Source organism: Lontra canadensis, unplaced genomic scaffold, assembly GCF_010015895.1.
Source record: "Lontra canadensis isolate GAN:19392208 unplaced genomic scaffold, GSC_riverotter_1.0 scaffold176, whole genome shotgun sequence".
Taxonomy (NCBI): Eukaryota; Metazoa; Chordata; class Mammalia; order Carnivora; family Mustelidae; genus Lontra; species Lontra canadensis.
The window spans coordinates 1,665,897-1,681,236 of NW_022631170.1; the positions used below are offsets into that span (position 1 = coordinate 1,665,897).

At 35.3% G+C, this 15,340-nt stretch overlaps 1 protein-coding gene across 1 annotated transcript; it reads left to right on the plus strand.

Annotated features, from left to right (window-relative positions):
* The first annotated feature begins 4,165 nt into the window (after positions 1–4,165).
* LOC116860446 (olfactory receptor 10AG1-like) lies at positions 4,166–5,134 on the plus strand. Its single transcript, XM_032846501.1, has one exon. The coding sequence runs from the start codon at positions 4,184–4,186 to the stop codon at positions 5,132–5,134; it is 951 nt and encodes a 316-aa protein (XP_032702392.1). The 5' UTR covers positions 4,166–4,183.
* Positions 5,135–15,340: the final 10,206 nt, after the last annotated feature.

The window sequence follows — 15,340 nt, forward strand, 5'->3', positions numbered from 1 at the left end:
GTAGTAAATCAGTCAGAGAAAGACAAATACCATATGATATCACTAATAGGTAAAATTTAAGAAACAAATAAGCAGGGGGAAAATAGAGGTAGAGACAAATTAAGAAACAGACTTTTAACTAATAAAGAGCAAACCGATAATTACCAGAGGGGTGGTAGGTGGAGGATGTGTGAAACAGGGGATTGGGATGAGAGAGTATATTTATCATGATGAAAAAAAATAAAATAAAATGATAAAAGTAAAACAAGAAAACTGATCATAGTATGCCGAGCCATGGAAACTCTTCGGATGCTACCATGTGAATTGTTATCCCATTTAGAGTAATCTGCCTTCATCTAGAGAATTCTCCTCTTAGGTACGAATCCAGCAGAACTGCATACACATGGGTGCTGGGAACCCTCTAAGAATGTTTATTTTAGCAACCTTCATGATAGCAAACACTTATCAAATCAAAATTGTAACATTAACTGTAAATTTCACATGAAGGAAAAGTAGAGATCTATCAAAATGAACAACACAATTATATACAACTTGACTGAAGTCTATCAGTGAACAAAATAAACCATAAACATAGTGTATATGTCCTTTTAGGTAATGTAAAAAGACAATATTTGGGGATGCTTACTGATTTAACGGCTCCCATTGGGAAGAGGAATTACAAACATGAGCAAACTAGGGTACAACAGGATTATTAGATGAAAGAAACCATAGTTTCTTAATTATTGGTCACAAAATTGTACTGTAGTAAAAATGAAAGATGTTCTTTATTTTGTTAAGAAATTGATACATCTAAGACACTGTTTCACTTTTAAAATTATTATTATTATTTTCTGGTGATGGTGATACTTAACTGAATAAAGAAACACTCAATTTTTTGTCTTAAGGATAGGATAGGTAATAGATCAGTCTACTCCAATGGGGGATGGGCATTCAATATGTCCCAGCCTGTAAGTAACTGACATCTTATTTAAGGCAAATCATGAATGAAGTGCCATTTGCATATAAATATGAAGGAAGTCCCTCAGCAATATCAAATCAGTGACAATAAGGAGTCTAGAGAGCCAATGTATAGGAAGCATGCTATAGTAAATAGAAGCAGCCTTAAAATACAGAAAGGAAAGGTAGTTTTGAAAGCATACTATCTGGACAAATAGAAATGTACCATTTTGACAAATGGAAGCACAGAATTTTCATAAATAGCCAAAGAACCCCCAAAAGGAAGAAACAAATGTAATTGCAAATAGAAGGAGATATTGGGTTTGAAACTTTATGCATGATAATTTTATCTCCATATCTAGCTAGAAGTAGCCTAAATAGGAAAACAATTTTGACAGGAAAGTTTCTTTCTCTCTCTCTCTCTTTCTTTCTTAAATATTTTTAAATGCTTATTTCTGTGGTAGTTTACATTTTGAATCAGCTGGATATTTTCCCTGATGCCTGAGAAGATGACATAACTTAAAATCATCTACATTTTTTTTTTAAACCATCTAGATTTTTGTCAGCAGACATGGCATGCTTCAATTTCCACAAAATTTAATCTAGGAACAGAACTCTCTTCTTCTGAAAATGGATCTCACCGCCTAATATATTTAAGAACCAATACCATGTTCATGTGATAAAACATGTAACACATTTTTCTAAGGTTGTGGAGGATCTAGACCAGGATGAATTACAGAATGAAAGTAACAAAAGCAAACCCATACCAATTATTAAGGATCTAAAAACAAACAAACAAAAAATTAAACTATTTCACTGAAAGTAATACTAGACAACAAAGTGACACATTTTCTCCCCCTAGGGACTCCCCCCATAGTGGGGAAGCTTTTTGTAAGAAGAACCTGAAGAGAAGGACAGGTCATCTACAGAGAAAGTTTTATAAAATAAACTCAAATGATTGCTCAACAGAGGCAGTCTTCTGGAAATCAAAATGATACATGAGAGAAGATGTCCCCCAGGATGAGCATGATGACTTCCTATTTAAAAGCAGCTAATGTTTGAAGCCAGCAAGAGTACTGTAGAATTACAGTGAATTACTAACACAAAAGAAGAACATAAAAATTTTATTGGTTACAAAATACCTACACTCACATAGATAGCTTCATGCAAATTCATAAAGGTAAGCTATAATTTTGCACTAGACTATTTTATTTAAGGGTACTTCTAAAATTGAGGATCAAGATACAAAGAAAAAAAATAGAAAAGCATAAAATTTTGAGATCTTTATCTGAAAATGAGTTACCTACTCTTGGGGAGGAAATGATTTTCTTTATCCCTCAAGGTTCTTCTGGCTGGTCTAAGAGAAACTGACTTGAGACAAACAGAGGAGGAAAAAAAAATTAATTTTGTGTCCACAGAAGCCCAATAAACAAATTGAGACCTAAAGAAGTGATCGTGTTGCTTTTATGCATCTTAGACAAAGGGATTCCAAACAGAATTTGGGCTAGGGTAATAATCAGTAAAAGTAATAAGGTTTGTTTAAATAGGTTTCTTCCACCCTGAGTTGCCTATCTCTGAAGATAGGAATGTCTCTCTATATCCTGCTACAGGTTCTTTCATATGGAAAATTTATTTTCTGCTTTCTGGAGACAAAAGGAGAGGGTGTCAGAGTGCTTTTCTTGTACTGGCTGTTTCTTAAGTAACTTTAATACAAAATAATCATTATACCATTGTGGTATATTTTGGGGCAGCCTGCCCTGCACTCCCCATTACTTAACATGATCCATATAGTTCTTATCTTTCTTAATGATAAAGTAAAATTAGATCTATGTAAAATAACAATCATTATTATATTTGTAATAAAAATATTCACTTAAGGTAATTTTGAAAACTAGTTCTAATGGAAATGGGAAAATATGAGAGAATTTGCTCAGTTTTTAAAATTTATTTATTTATTTTTTAATTTTTTTTTGCTCAGTTTTATTTATCAAAGTATTAAGGCAAAAATGCCAGCTGATAGGGATATAAGGTGGAGACAGGAATAGTGGATTTGGTGAAGTAGGAAAACTTAATATTTGTTTTGGAAAGTTGGAGAACAAATATTAAGGTATAATGAAATTATTAAACAGTATTGACTGCCTAATATTAGATGGCATTATTAAGTGAAGTAAGATAGTGTGTGTGTGTGTTAGTCCCATTCTTATGCTCTGACCATTTGCATGCTCAGAATAAATAATAATTAGGTTTAATGAAAGTTATACTTTAATAGGTTAAATTTTAAAAAAAGGAATATAAAGAAAGGGAGTTGCATTTGATTGCAGTGGAATCTTACATAGGTAAGGAGCAATATATGGAAAAAGATTGCACTGAATGGGTCATTTTTTTCGGATTGGATTAAAGCTTACTTGATATTTATCATGCATTGCACAGGATGTGTTAAAAAGGGAGGTTATTGAGCAGTATGATGAGATTAAACTTTCAATATTTAGCAAAAGTGATGGAGAAGTACATAAAGTAGAACAATAATATTGCATATATTTATTCCCTCAGGAACAAAGGACTGGCTTAAAAAAGTGATTCTCGTTGGAATATAAATAGGAAGATTTAAAACTCATTTTGAATAAGAATTAAACAAAGGTTTAAGAGAAAATATTTGAATTGAAAGAAGATGGAATAAGTCAAGCAATACAGAAAAATATGATGAACTCAGACAAAAACAATAGAAAAATAATTCCACTTTTAATAGGGGTGAAATAAATACAGATTATTCCTGCACAATACACTTCTCAGTATCTCTAGTATTATTACATGCAAGTATAAGACCTATATATTAGGATTTTATTTCTTGAATTGATTTTAACTGCACATCAGTTCATTTCTGAGGTTCCACATATCGTTTCCTAGAAATAGAGCAAAGTAATGGAAATAATTTGAGATTACATAAATACATTCATCATCTACTCCAGGTAACAGGAGAGAAAAATGTGGTTCAAAATGTTAGTGAATTGGGGCACTTGGGTGACTCAGTCAGTTGAGCTTCTGATGCTTGATTTTGACTCCGGTCATAATCTCAGGGTCATGAGATAGAGCCATGTGTCAGGCTCTACTCTGGGAGCAGAGCTTGGTTGAGATTCTCTTTCTCTCTCTTCTCTCCCTGCCCCCCTCCCAACCCTACTTGCACTCTCTCTTTCTCTAAAAAAAAAAAAAAAAAAGTGAATTAACCATCTTGAATTTACTATATCTGCAGATGGAGAACAAATTAAAAATAGAAATTTTGAATATAACTGCCATTGTGGAATTTGTTCTCTTGGGGTTTTCTGATATTCCCAATATCCAATGGATTCTTTTTGGAGTATTTTTAGTCGTCTACCTAACTATCCTTATGTGCAATAGCATCATAATATTGATAATAAGAATTGACTCTGCTCTGCAGACCCCCATGTATTTTTTTCTCAGCAATTTTTCCTTCTTAGAAATCTGTTATGTAACAGTCACTATCCCAAGAATGCTCATGGACCTATTGACCAAGAAAGGAAATATTTCTTTCTTTGCCTGTGCTGCACAAATGTGTTTTGTCCTTATGTTTGGAGGTTCAGAGTGTCTTCTCCTGACAGTGATGGCCTATGACCGCTATGTGGCCATCTGTAACCCTCTGCATTATACTCTAGTCATGAACCACAAGGTTTGTGTCCAGCTGGTGACTGTGTCATGGATCAGTACAGTTCCAGTTGTAATTGGGCAAACATGCCAGATTTTCTCGCTGCCCTTTTGTGGGTCTAACACAATTAATCATTTCTTCTGTGACATCCCCCCAGTACTCAAACTTGCTTGTGGGGACACATTTGTGAATGAGATAGCAATCTATGTAGTTGCAGTGGTCTTCATCATGGTTCCATTTCTGTTGATTGTTTTCTCCTATGGCAAAATTATATCCAGCATTCTGAAATTGTCATCAGCCAAAGGGAGAGCTAAAGCCTTCTCTACCTGCTCCTCTCACCTGATAGTTGTAGTCTTATTCTATGGAACAGCTACCATCACTTATTTACGACCCAAACCAAATCAGTCTGAAGGAGTTGGAAAATTGATCTCTCTTTTCTACACTGTTTTGATCCCAACATTGAATCCCATTATATATACTCTGAGGAACAAAGACATCATGGTAGCACTGAGAAAACTACTAACAAAGTTATTAATGTGACTCAAATACGTGAAATTATGGAAAGAATTTGCTTATGTGTTCATCATGTAGAGACAATAGAAAAAAAGTCTTCTAGTTTTATTTCTCAATAATGATCATTAATGTCATCATAGCAACCTCACATTATTTTAAGAAAATTTAGTTTTGCAGGATTAAGTTAAGGGCTTCTACAAATCAAAGCACAATTTATCTCAATTGCAACAATCTAATTTGAAGATCCATCTGTCCTCTACCGTGAACTAGTAAGTTAAGAGATTGCCTGAACAATACAATAATAGCTAACTCAGTGTGTTTTATAACGAAGGATTAGGGTCATGTGCTGTGATCATTTTTTTTTAACCTTCTCATTCCTTCAAATATATTTGCTGCCATTCTTTGTACTTGTGATTGAATTTAGTCAGTGACAAAACCCAGCAGCAGCCAAGATGGTGGAAGCAGGAGAATCAGTATTTTCTTTGCATTTGCCCTTCTGTTTCTCTCTTGTCATTGTCCATGTTGCTTTAAGATTACAATTTTCCCTTTACTCTGGTGACATCATTCCCTCCCCCTTGTAGCTTCAGGTTTTGCTTTGATAATATCTATTTAGTATTACAAGTCTCTGGAGTTTTCACTATAAACTATCCAAATGGATGTGTAACACATTGAAATGTTGGTCCCTCTAAAATAAATGTCTATTTACAATCTGCAAATGTGCCTTATTTGAAAAAAAAAAAGAAAAAGAAAAGAAAAGGAAAGGGGAAAAAAAGGACTTTGTGGATGTAATCAAGTCAAGGAAATGAGATCATCCTGATCTAAGGTGGGCAATATATTCCTTGACCAGTGGCCTTATGAGACAGAAAGGTAAACACAGTTTAAAAAATAGAGTCACAGAGAAGAACGTCATGTGAAGGTGGAGGCAGAGATGGGAATGATGCAACAAAGAACCAAAAAGAGATCAAGAGCCTCCAAGAGCTGGAAGAAACAAAGAATGAGTCTCCCTTAGATCTTGTAGAGGAAATGAGGAGAGACTGCTAACACTGTGATATTGGACTCTGGATTCTAAAACTATGAGAGATTCAATTTTTGTTGTTTTAAGCTCCTCAATTGGTGTTATTTTGTTACAGTAGATCTAAGAAAGTAATGCAGTATGTAAATAGTCTTTTCATTGAATTGCTTCTATTTGAATCCTCTGGAATAAATTCTGTACCCTTTTTGGGAAGTAATTTGGCATTTTTTTCTTTTGAATGAAAAAATCAAAGTACTTGTCCTTTTATTTTAAAAAACATATCAATGAAGGGCGCCTGGGTGGCTCAGTGGGTTAAAGCCTCTGCTTTCAGCTCACGTCATGATCCTGGGGCCCGGGGATCCAGCCCCGACCGGCTCTCTGCTCAGCAGGGAGCCTGCTTCCCTTCCTCTCTCTCTGTCTGCCTCTCTGTCTAACTCTCTGCCTACTTGTGATCTCTGTCTGTTAAATAAATAAATAAATAAAAATCTTAAAAAAAAACATATCAATGAAAACTCATCTTGTAGAAATAATATTTTCCAAGAATAAATATTACCTGTATTCGTTTAAGAATTTTTATTAAATGTGGGGCGCCTGGGTGGCTCAGTGGGTTAAGCTGCTGCCTTCAGCTCAGGTCATGATCTCAGAGTCCTGGGACCAAGTCCTGCATTGGGCTCTCTGCTCAGCAGGGAGCCTGCTTCCCTCTCTCTCTCTCTCTCTCTCTCTGCCTGCCTCTCCATCTACTTGTGATCTCTCTCTGTCAAATAAATAAATAAAATCTTAAAAAAAAAAAAGAATTTTTATTAAATGTGTTTGTTCAAGAGTGTTTATAAGAGGTTTTTTTTTTTTAATAGTGCAAAAGGAAACAAGAAGCAAAGGGAAGGTGCTCTCAGTTGAAACATACTGAGATAGTGGAGTACATCTACACCATATAATATAAGCCAGCCTTTCAAGACAATGTTTTAGATCCCCTTCACTGAAGAATTTCCAAGCTTTCCTGACATGTGAGAAAGTAAATGCATGCATAAAACATAACTATTTTTGTAAGACAAAGAAGGTTAGCAATCCATAATCTCATATATTAAAAAAATTAAGATTTTGTTTATTTATTTGTCAGCGGGATCCAGAGAGCACATGCAAGGGAAGCAGCAGGCAGAGGGAGAAGCAAGCTCCTGGCTGAGCAAGGAGCCAAACTTGGGACTCAATCCCAGGATTCTGGGATTGTGGCCTGAGCTGAAGGCAGATGCTTAACTGACTGAGCCACCCAGGTGTCCCAAAACAAAAGTTTCTTGCATATATATGATTATATATGTATTTGTATATATTTATATCATATATTACATATATTATATATAAAATGTAGCTACTTACACTGTTCTACTGATGGAGGAAAAAGAAGCTATAACTAAACATAGAAGAGAAAGTATGAATTATTTTTAAAAGATTTTATTTATTTATTTGATAGAGAGAGGAATCACAAGTAGGCAGAGAGAGAGAGAGGGAAGCAGACTCCCTGCTGAGCAGAGAGCCCAATGCGGGGCTCGATCTCAGGACCTTGAGATCATGCCCCGAGTCAAAGGCAGGGGCTTAACCCACTGAGCCACCCAGGCACCTGAAAGTGTGAATTATTTTATGTCAATATGATTTTGTATTAATATTCTTCACTTACTTTAGAACACTGTAAAATTCAAACCTACTAATATATGTTAACAATGTTGGTATGCTTAGGATTTAGCATATATTTGCCTTTGGATTCAGTTTTGCTCTTTGATGCTAGGATATCAAATGCTGGAATTTGAATGGAGATAAATTTTATGTACAGATCAATAGCCAGATGAAAAAATGCATACATAGTGTGAGGTCAGGTGACTCTCGAATGTATGAACTTCTGTCCTCATGCAGTGGGATATGTCACTCTTTGGTCACATGGATATGTTTACCCCACTGGGAGCTCTCTGAGCCCCAGCTTTAGGAATGTTTAAAGAGGCTTCATCACATAGGCAAGGCAGGCCATTAACTCTGTTTTCAGCCCCTCTCTCTTCTAAAGAAAATGGAGGTAAGGAGAGCTGAAAATTCTAAGTTTCTAATCATGGCTTGGTTCTTCTGTTGATCAATCAGTCCTCATGCAAAAGTCATCCAGGATCCCACCCAAGGTTGCCACGTTAGAACAAAAGACACTCCTACTGCCCAAGAAATTATAGGAGTTTCAGGAGCAGGGTCAGGAACCAGGGTCAAAGACCAAATATTAAAACAAAAGATGCTCCAAGTGTGCTCATCACTTAGGAAATAACGAGAGTTCCAGGAGCACGGTGTCAGCAGTCAGGGCCAGAGATCAATATGTATTTCTTATTGAGGTCACAATATCACAATCATACCAATCAGAAAGAAAAAAAAAATTGAACAAAACAAAACAAAAGAATATATGTCCCTATTTAAGGAATGCTCTTCTTCTCTTTTCTGTGAATTCTTACTTAATCTATTTAGTACACTTTTCCTTTCCTTTTTTTTTTGTCTTTTCTTAATTTAAATTCAATTAGACAACATATAGTACATCATTAGTTTTAGATATAGGGTTCAATAAATTAACAGTTGTCTATAGCACCCAGTGCTCATCACATCATGTGCCCTTTTTAATGCCCATCACCCAATTACTCCATACCCCACCTCCTCTCCAGCAACCGGTTTGTTTCTTATAGTTAAAAGTCTCTCATGATTTGTCTCCCTCTCTGATTTCTTCCCATTCAGTTTTTCCTCCCTTTCCCTAAGATCCTCCACACTATTTCTTATATTCCACATATGAGTGAAACGATATGATGATTGTTTTTCTCTGATTGGCTTATTTTGCTCAGCATAATACTCTCCAGTTCCATCCATGTCAATGTAAATGCTAAATACTCATCCTTTCTCATGGCTGAGTAATATTCCATGGTATATAAATACCACATCTTCTTTATCCATTCATGTGTCAATGGACATCTTGGCTCTTTCCACAGTTGGTTATTATGGACATTGCTGTTATGAACATTGGCACATGTTGTGATGAGTACTAGGTGTTATATGCAACTAATGGATCTTTAAACACTACATGAAAAACTAATGAGGTATTATATGTTGGCTAACTGAAAATAATAATTTTTAAAAAAGAAAGAAAGAAAAAGAAAATCAAATCTAGTGGCATCACAATGCCAGACTTCAAGCTATATTACAAGGCTGTGATCACCAAGACAGCATGGTACTGGCATAAAAACAGACAAATAGATCAATGCAACAAAATAGAGAACCCAGAAGTGGACCCTCAAATCTGTGGTCAACTGAATTTTGGCAAGGCAGGAGAGAATATTCAGAAAAAGGGCAGTCTCTTCAATAAATGGTGCTGGGAACATTGGACAGCCACATGCAGAAGAATTAAACTGGATCATTCTCTTATACCATACACAAAGAGAAACTCAAAATGGATAAAAGACCTAAATAGCAAAGCAAGGGAAACAAAACAAAAATGAACTATTGGGCCTTCATCAAGATAAAAAGCTTCTGCACAACAAAGGAAACAGTCAATAAAACTAAAAGGGAAATTATGGTTGGGAGAAGATATTAGCAAATGACATATAAGATAAAGGACTAGTCTCCAAAATCTTTAAAAAACTTATAAAACTTAACATCTCAAAAATAAAGAATGTAGTTAAGAAATGGGCAGAAGACATGAACAGGCATTTATCCAAAGAAGACACACAAATGAGCAACAGACACATGAAAAAAAATGCTCCATATCACTTGGCATCAGGGAAATATACAAATCAAAACCACAGTGAGACACCACCTTATGCCAGTCAGAATAGCAAAAATTAACAAGAGAGGAAACAACAAATGTGGGCAAGGATGTGGAGAAAGGGAAACCCTCTTACACTGTTGGTGGGAGTGCAAACTGGTGCAGCCATTCAGGAAAATGATATGGAGGTTCCTCAATAAGTTAAAAATAGAGCTACCCTATGACCCAGCAATCGCACTATTAGGTTTAGTACATTTTTCTATTTATATTTTGGACTTTTTTTTTTATATTAAAGAACAAGCCAAGACCACTTCATTTGAGATATCATTTTTTAAGATTTATTTATATATTTATTTGCAAGAGAGCAGCATTGGAGAATGCATAGGGAGAGGGAGAAGCTGACTCCCCTCTGAGCAGGGAGCCCAGTGTGGGGTTGGATCCCAGGACCCTGGGATTATGACCTGAGCTGAAGGCAGATGCTTAATGAATTGAACCACCCAGGTGCCCCAAGATATTATTTGTAATTATTTTTCCCATTGTATCCATTCTATTTGACTTTACTTTGGGGACTTGTTTCTTTTATCATGCAGAATTACTTATTTTGACACATCTTTTTTTTTTTTTTTTTTTCAAATTTTGTGTCCTGCCTTCTTGATTGTGAGCCATAAACTTTCATTACTCCACAATTATAAGACCCTTTCCTTAGAATGTTTTCATCACTTCAGTCACTAAAGTATTTAATAATATATGCTCTTCACAAAAGTTCACTGTTCTTTCCTGTTGTCTGGAAACTGGCTGCCCAGTTGTCTTAAGGGCATGTACTTTAAATGTCTGTATTTCACCAATTTGTTAGGCTATCTTTATTGAGTGACAATTTCTCATTTGTGTTTGAGTTTTGTTTTTTGTTTTTTTTTCTCAATATTCTATTTTATATCATGAGAAGACCTCTGTACCCATGCCTGGTATTACACCTTCTGATTTTGCGGCTTTGAAGTCCTCAGCAGAGATACATCTCGGACAAACATCCTCACAGCTCCAGCCTGGTGGGGTTCTCAGTCCCTCGCCGAGCTCTCATCTGGCTCCTCTGTGAGATCTGCTGCCCTCCTCCTCATTGCCTTCCATGACCTGGGACACATGCTCCTGATGGATCCCAGGTCGATTTCCTAATCATTTCCTGTTACCACATTGCTATAGGAGTTCTCTCTCTGAAATAGTTTCCTTTCCTAATCCTAAACTCATAGAAATCACTATTTACTAAACAACTGGAAGCAACATCCTATTTTTGATGTGAGAAATTGTTCCCAAGCCATGATTCTTAAACAATCTGTTGGAACAAAATTGCCTTTCCTAGAATTGAAGCTTAGAATTCACAGACTCTTTGCTCTGAGTCTTTCCCATGATCTCAGCTAGATTTATTTCAGATTCTCATTTTGCCCTAAGTAAATCTTGAAAATATTCACACCTTAAAGATGTAAAAGGAAATTGGGAAAAGATTGATATGCCTGCTGAAGAAAGGAAAAATTTCCCCTTTTCAGATTAGCCTTAGCTTAAAATTTTAATTTTTTGAACCATGTGTAATTCATTCAAGAGCTAAATCTCAAGTTGTGCAGGTGGCCATGAAGAAACCAATAGTATAATAGTTTTGTGCATAAAAATAACATTTTTCATCAGAACATTTAACACAATGGTTACACAGGCCAGCTCTAACTAGTGATCAAGGAACCTATCACAGAGGAGAACATAAGAAAAACAAATTTGACATCTCGGTCTGATGGGAACAGACTCCCAATGGAGAATTTAGAATAGAATAGATAAGGTAAGAATCAGATGTGTGTCAATTTTGGATGGTCTCAGATAGTAGTGTTCAGTGCTCTGTTCATGCCTAAGAAATGAAATATGCTGTCTGCTCTAGTCCATATAGGGGCTGAAGAGAAAGGATTCTGGGAAGGCTAAGAGCTATGTGGGAAAATTAAAATACAACACATCAGAGATGCCATAGTGATGCTTCTAATTAGAAATCTAAATTTGTCAGGTGGAAGAGATCCCTGAGGTAGAGTTAACCAACTTTCATTTAAAGAATAGTTCATCTTTGGAAAGAACAGATTATTATAAACGTGGTTTACATATCTTTGATGACACAAGTGATTTTCAAACACAGTAACTAAACCATTAAACCCTCTATAGTGAAAAAAATCAGCAACAACCCAAAGAAGAAAGGTAAATACAAACTACTTTATACTGATACTAGGCTTGGATGATATTTTTAAATTTAAAACTTGCATTTAACACAAAGTAGCCCATATATCATTTTGTTACAGTGATTTCTATATATTTCTGATTGTATTAAATAAAATTTACAATGAAATAATGTTAATAAATAATGGGATTAAGTCATTTAGAAATACTGAAAACTGTAATAACTGAAGTAATTTTCCTAGGTATATGTAATATTATTAGAAATTTCATTTTGCACCAATACACTATAACAAATAAGTGTTATATTTATGTATTCAACCTGATAATGTAATAAGAGATTTAAAGCACAGTAATCCATGAAATCATGTTACAACCATTGGGGAACCCAAAGAACATTTATTTTAAAGAAAACAAGTGATAGAATTAAGGACTTGAAAGATAATGAAAAACAGTTTTAAATTCAATAGTGTTTTTAAATTAATTTAAGGTTTAAGTTGCTAATATATACTAAATCTATAAATATAACTGAAGCTTGGATAGCTTCCAATATTTAGTTGAAGCAGAGTGCTGTTTTACCTTCTCTTAACCATTTGGAGTTTTTCACATAATAGAGGCTTGGATTTAAAGAAAACTCTTACAACATTAAGTTTATTTACCTTTATTAATAAGAACTTAAATATTTATAATAAAGAAAGTAGTATAATATTGTGAGAGCTCATGGAGCAAACCTCTGCTCTTTCTGCTTTGCTCCACTCTTGAGAAATACATACACAAATCTTACTATTTCATGTTATAGATCAATGATTTCATCACCAAAATGTTGAGTTTGTACAACTAAAAATTATATTTTATTTAGCATGGTAATTTTCTTCCAATAATAAACATGAAATCATTTATATTAAATAAATGTCACTTGTAATAGAGATACATAAAGATTGGAATTTTATTCTCTTGTATATTAATCCATTTCTCCCCTTTAAGAATATGATTTTTTTGTTTTTTTAATTTTTATTGTGTTGTTAATCACCATAAAATACGTCATTAGTTTTTGATTCAGTGTTCCAAGATTCATTGTTTATGCACCACACCCAGTGCTCCATGCAATACTTGCCCTCCATAATGCCCATCACCAGGCTCACCCATCCCCCCTAAGAGTCCACAGTCTCTCATGGTTCATCTCCCCCTCTGATTCCCCCCCTTCACTTTTTCTTTCCTTCTCCTAGAATATGAATTTATTTAAAACATGTCTGCTGCTTTACTTAACTTCAGAATCAAATACTTGTCATGATCTTATGTGTGTAGCCATTTTCTAACACCTATGAGTGATCCTAACTGGGAAAACAGCCACTGTCTTTACTTCCCAGGTCCTACACTATTAGTGAAAAGAAAGGCTTACAAAAGGAATTAACCAAACTGCAACAATCTTTGCTGAACAGTGATAGGTACTCTAGGACTTAGGTTCACAGAATAGAGATAATAATATATACAAAACTATTGGTGGAGAATTCATATCTGCAGAACGTGACATTTTTTATGACATTCTGATGAATGCTTTGAGGTCTCATTCCATTTCCAGATTAATCACTTGATGCAAAGAAAAAGTAAATTAGAGAATTTTTTCATGCTGCTTAGAACAGAGAGTACAATTCAGAAGAATAAGTTTTAGTTTTTAATAAAAATGATAACAGCTCCTTTTAGAGAGACTTTTATGAGTGCCAGGACTTCAAATTGTTTTACATGTGTGAAATGAATACATTAATATAAACATCCTAAGTGTCGGTACAGTATTTAGCCAGTTTTGTAGTTGGGTGAACTATAGCATGAGGAGATTAAGCATCTCTCATGAGGTCACAGAACTAGCATGTGGTGAACCCTTGATTTAAACCCAGCCCATCTTGGCAGTGGATTCCATATCCATGACATTTTAGTATGCTGTTTGGTGGACAAAGTCCAAACCCACCAGAATGGAGAAATGAAAGGCAGACCTGTGACTGACCTTGAGCCAAGAAATTCCAAGGGTACAATATCTAAGGATTCATTCACTCTCAGGATTCAACAACACAGATTCAGCTCTGAGAAGGAGTGAATGCCTCTCAAATTTGTACCTGAGCTGTCTCACTCACCTTACCTTAGTTCTGGCCTTGATGAAAAGAAAGAATGAAAAAATAGACATGATCACCAACAAGTAATGCAACAATTGTATTAAACACAATTTTGCTAAACAATGTGTTATGACCTTGGAGACTAAGGACTTAAGAACATATTACCATATTCATAGCATATTAATTATAGTTATAAGACCATAACTAATAATAAATCAGAATTAAATTGATAGGTAATTTTACCAATATTATCTCATTTAATTATCACAAATAAGAAAGCAACTTTAAAAAATCTAAATGATTGCTTAATGTCACACAGATAATAAATCATGAAGTTAGGATTTAAACTCAAGTCCAACTAAAAAAAAATAAATGAATAATAAGGCACTGGTGCACCTGGGTGCCTCAGCTGGTTTAGCATCTGACTCTTGGTTTTGGCTCAGGTCATGATCTCAGGGTTGTGAGATCGATTCCCACATCAAAATCTGAGCCTGGCACAGTCTGCTTGGGATTCTTTCTCTCCCTCTCCCTCTGCCCCTCTTCTGATTCTCTATCTCAAATAAATAAATAAAATATTTAGAAAAGTAAGCACTGACTCATAATCATAACACCTATGTATACATGATCACATTATCTATCATTAGTAAATCTCAATATTCTTATCTCTGAGAAGTGAGTTTAGAAACTGTTATGTCAGGGGCGACTGGGTGGCTCAGTGGGTTAAGCCGCTGCCTTTGGCTCAGGTCATGATCTCAGGGTCCTGGGATTGAGCCCAGCATTGGGCTCTCTGCTCAGCAAGGAGCCTGCTTCCTCCTCTCTCTCTGCCTGCCTCTCTGCCTGCTTGTGATCTCTGTCTGTCAAATAAACAAATAAAATCTTAAAAAAAAAAAAAGAAAGAAACTGTTATGTCAAGTGTTTTTTGAGGAACAAAAGAGATAGTGGAGATCACACAGCACACAGACCCATACCTCCCCACCCCCACACCCACACATACCCACAAGGAAAGAACACACTCCAGGCTATCCTTGTTTTCCCAGGGCCACCCTCTTTATTATTTTTATCTGTATCCATGCTCCCATGCAACTTTTCCTGAAAGAAACCCTTTTATAGTCCCCATTTGGTATCCTACCAAAAGACATTTGTTTTATTTCCCTATGTGT

Coding starts and splice junctions, on each gene's coding strand:
- LOC116860446 (XM_032846501.1), top strand. CDS start 4,184: ATGGAGAACAAATTAAAAATAGAAATTTTGAATATAACTGCCATTGTG.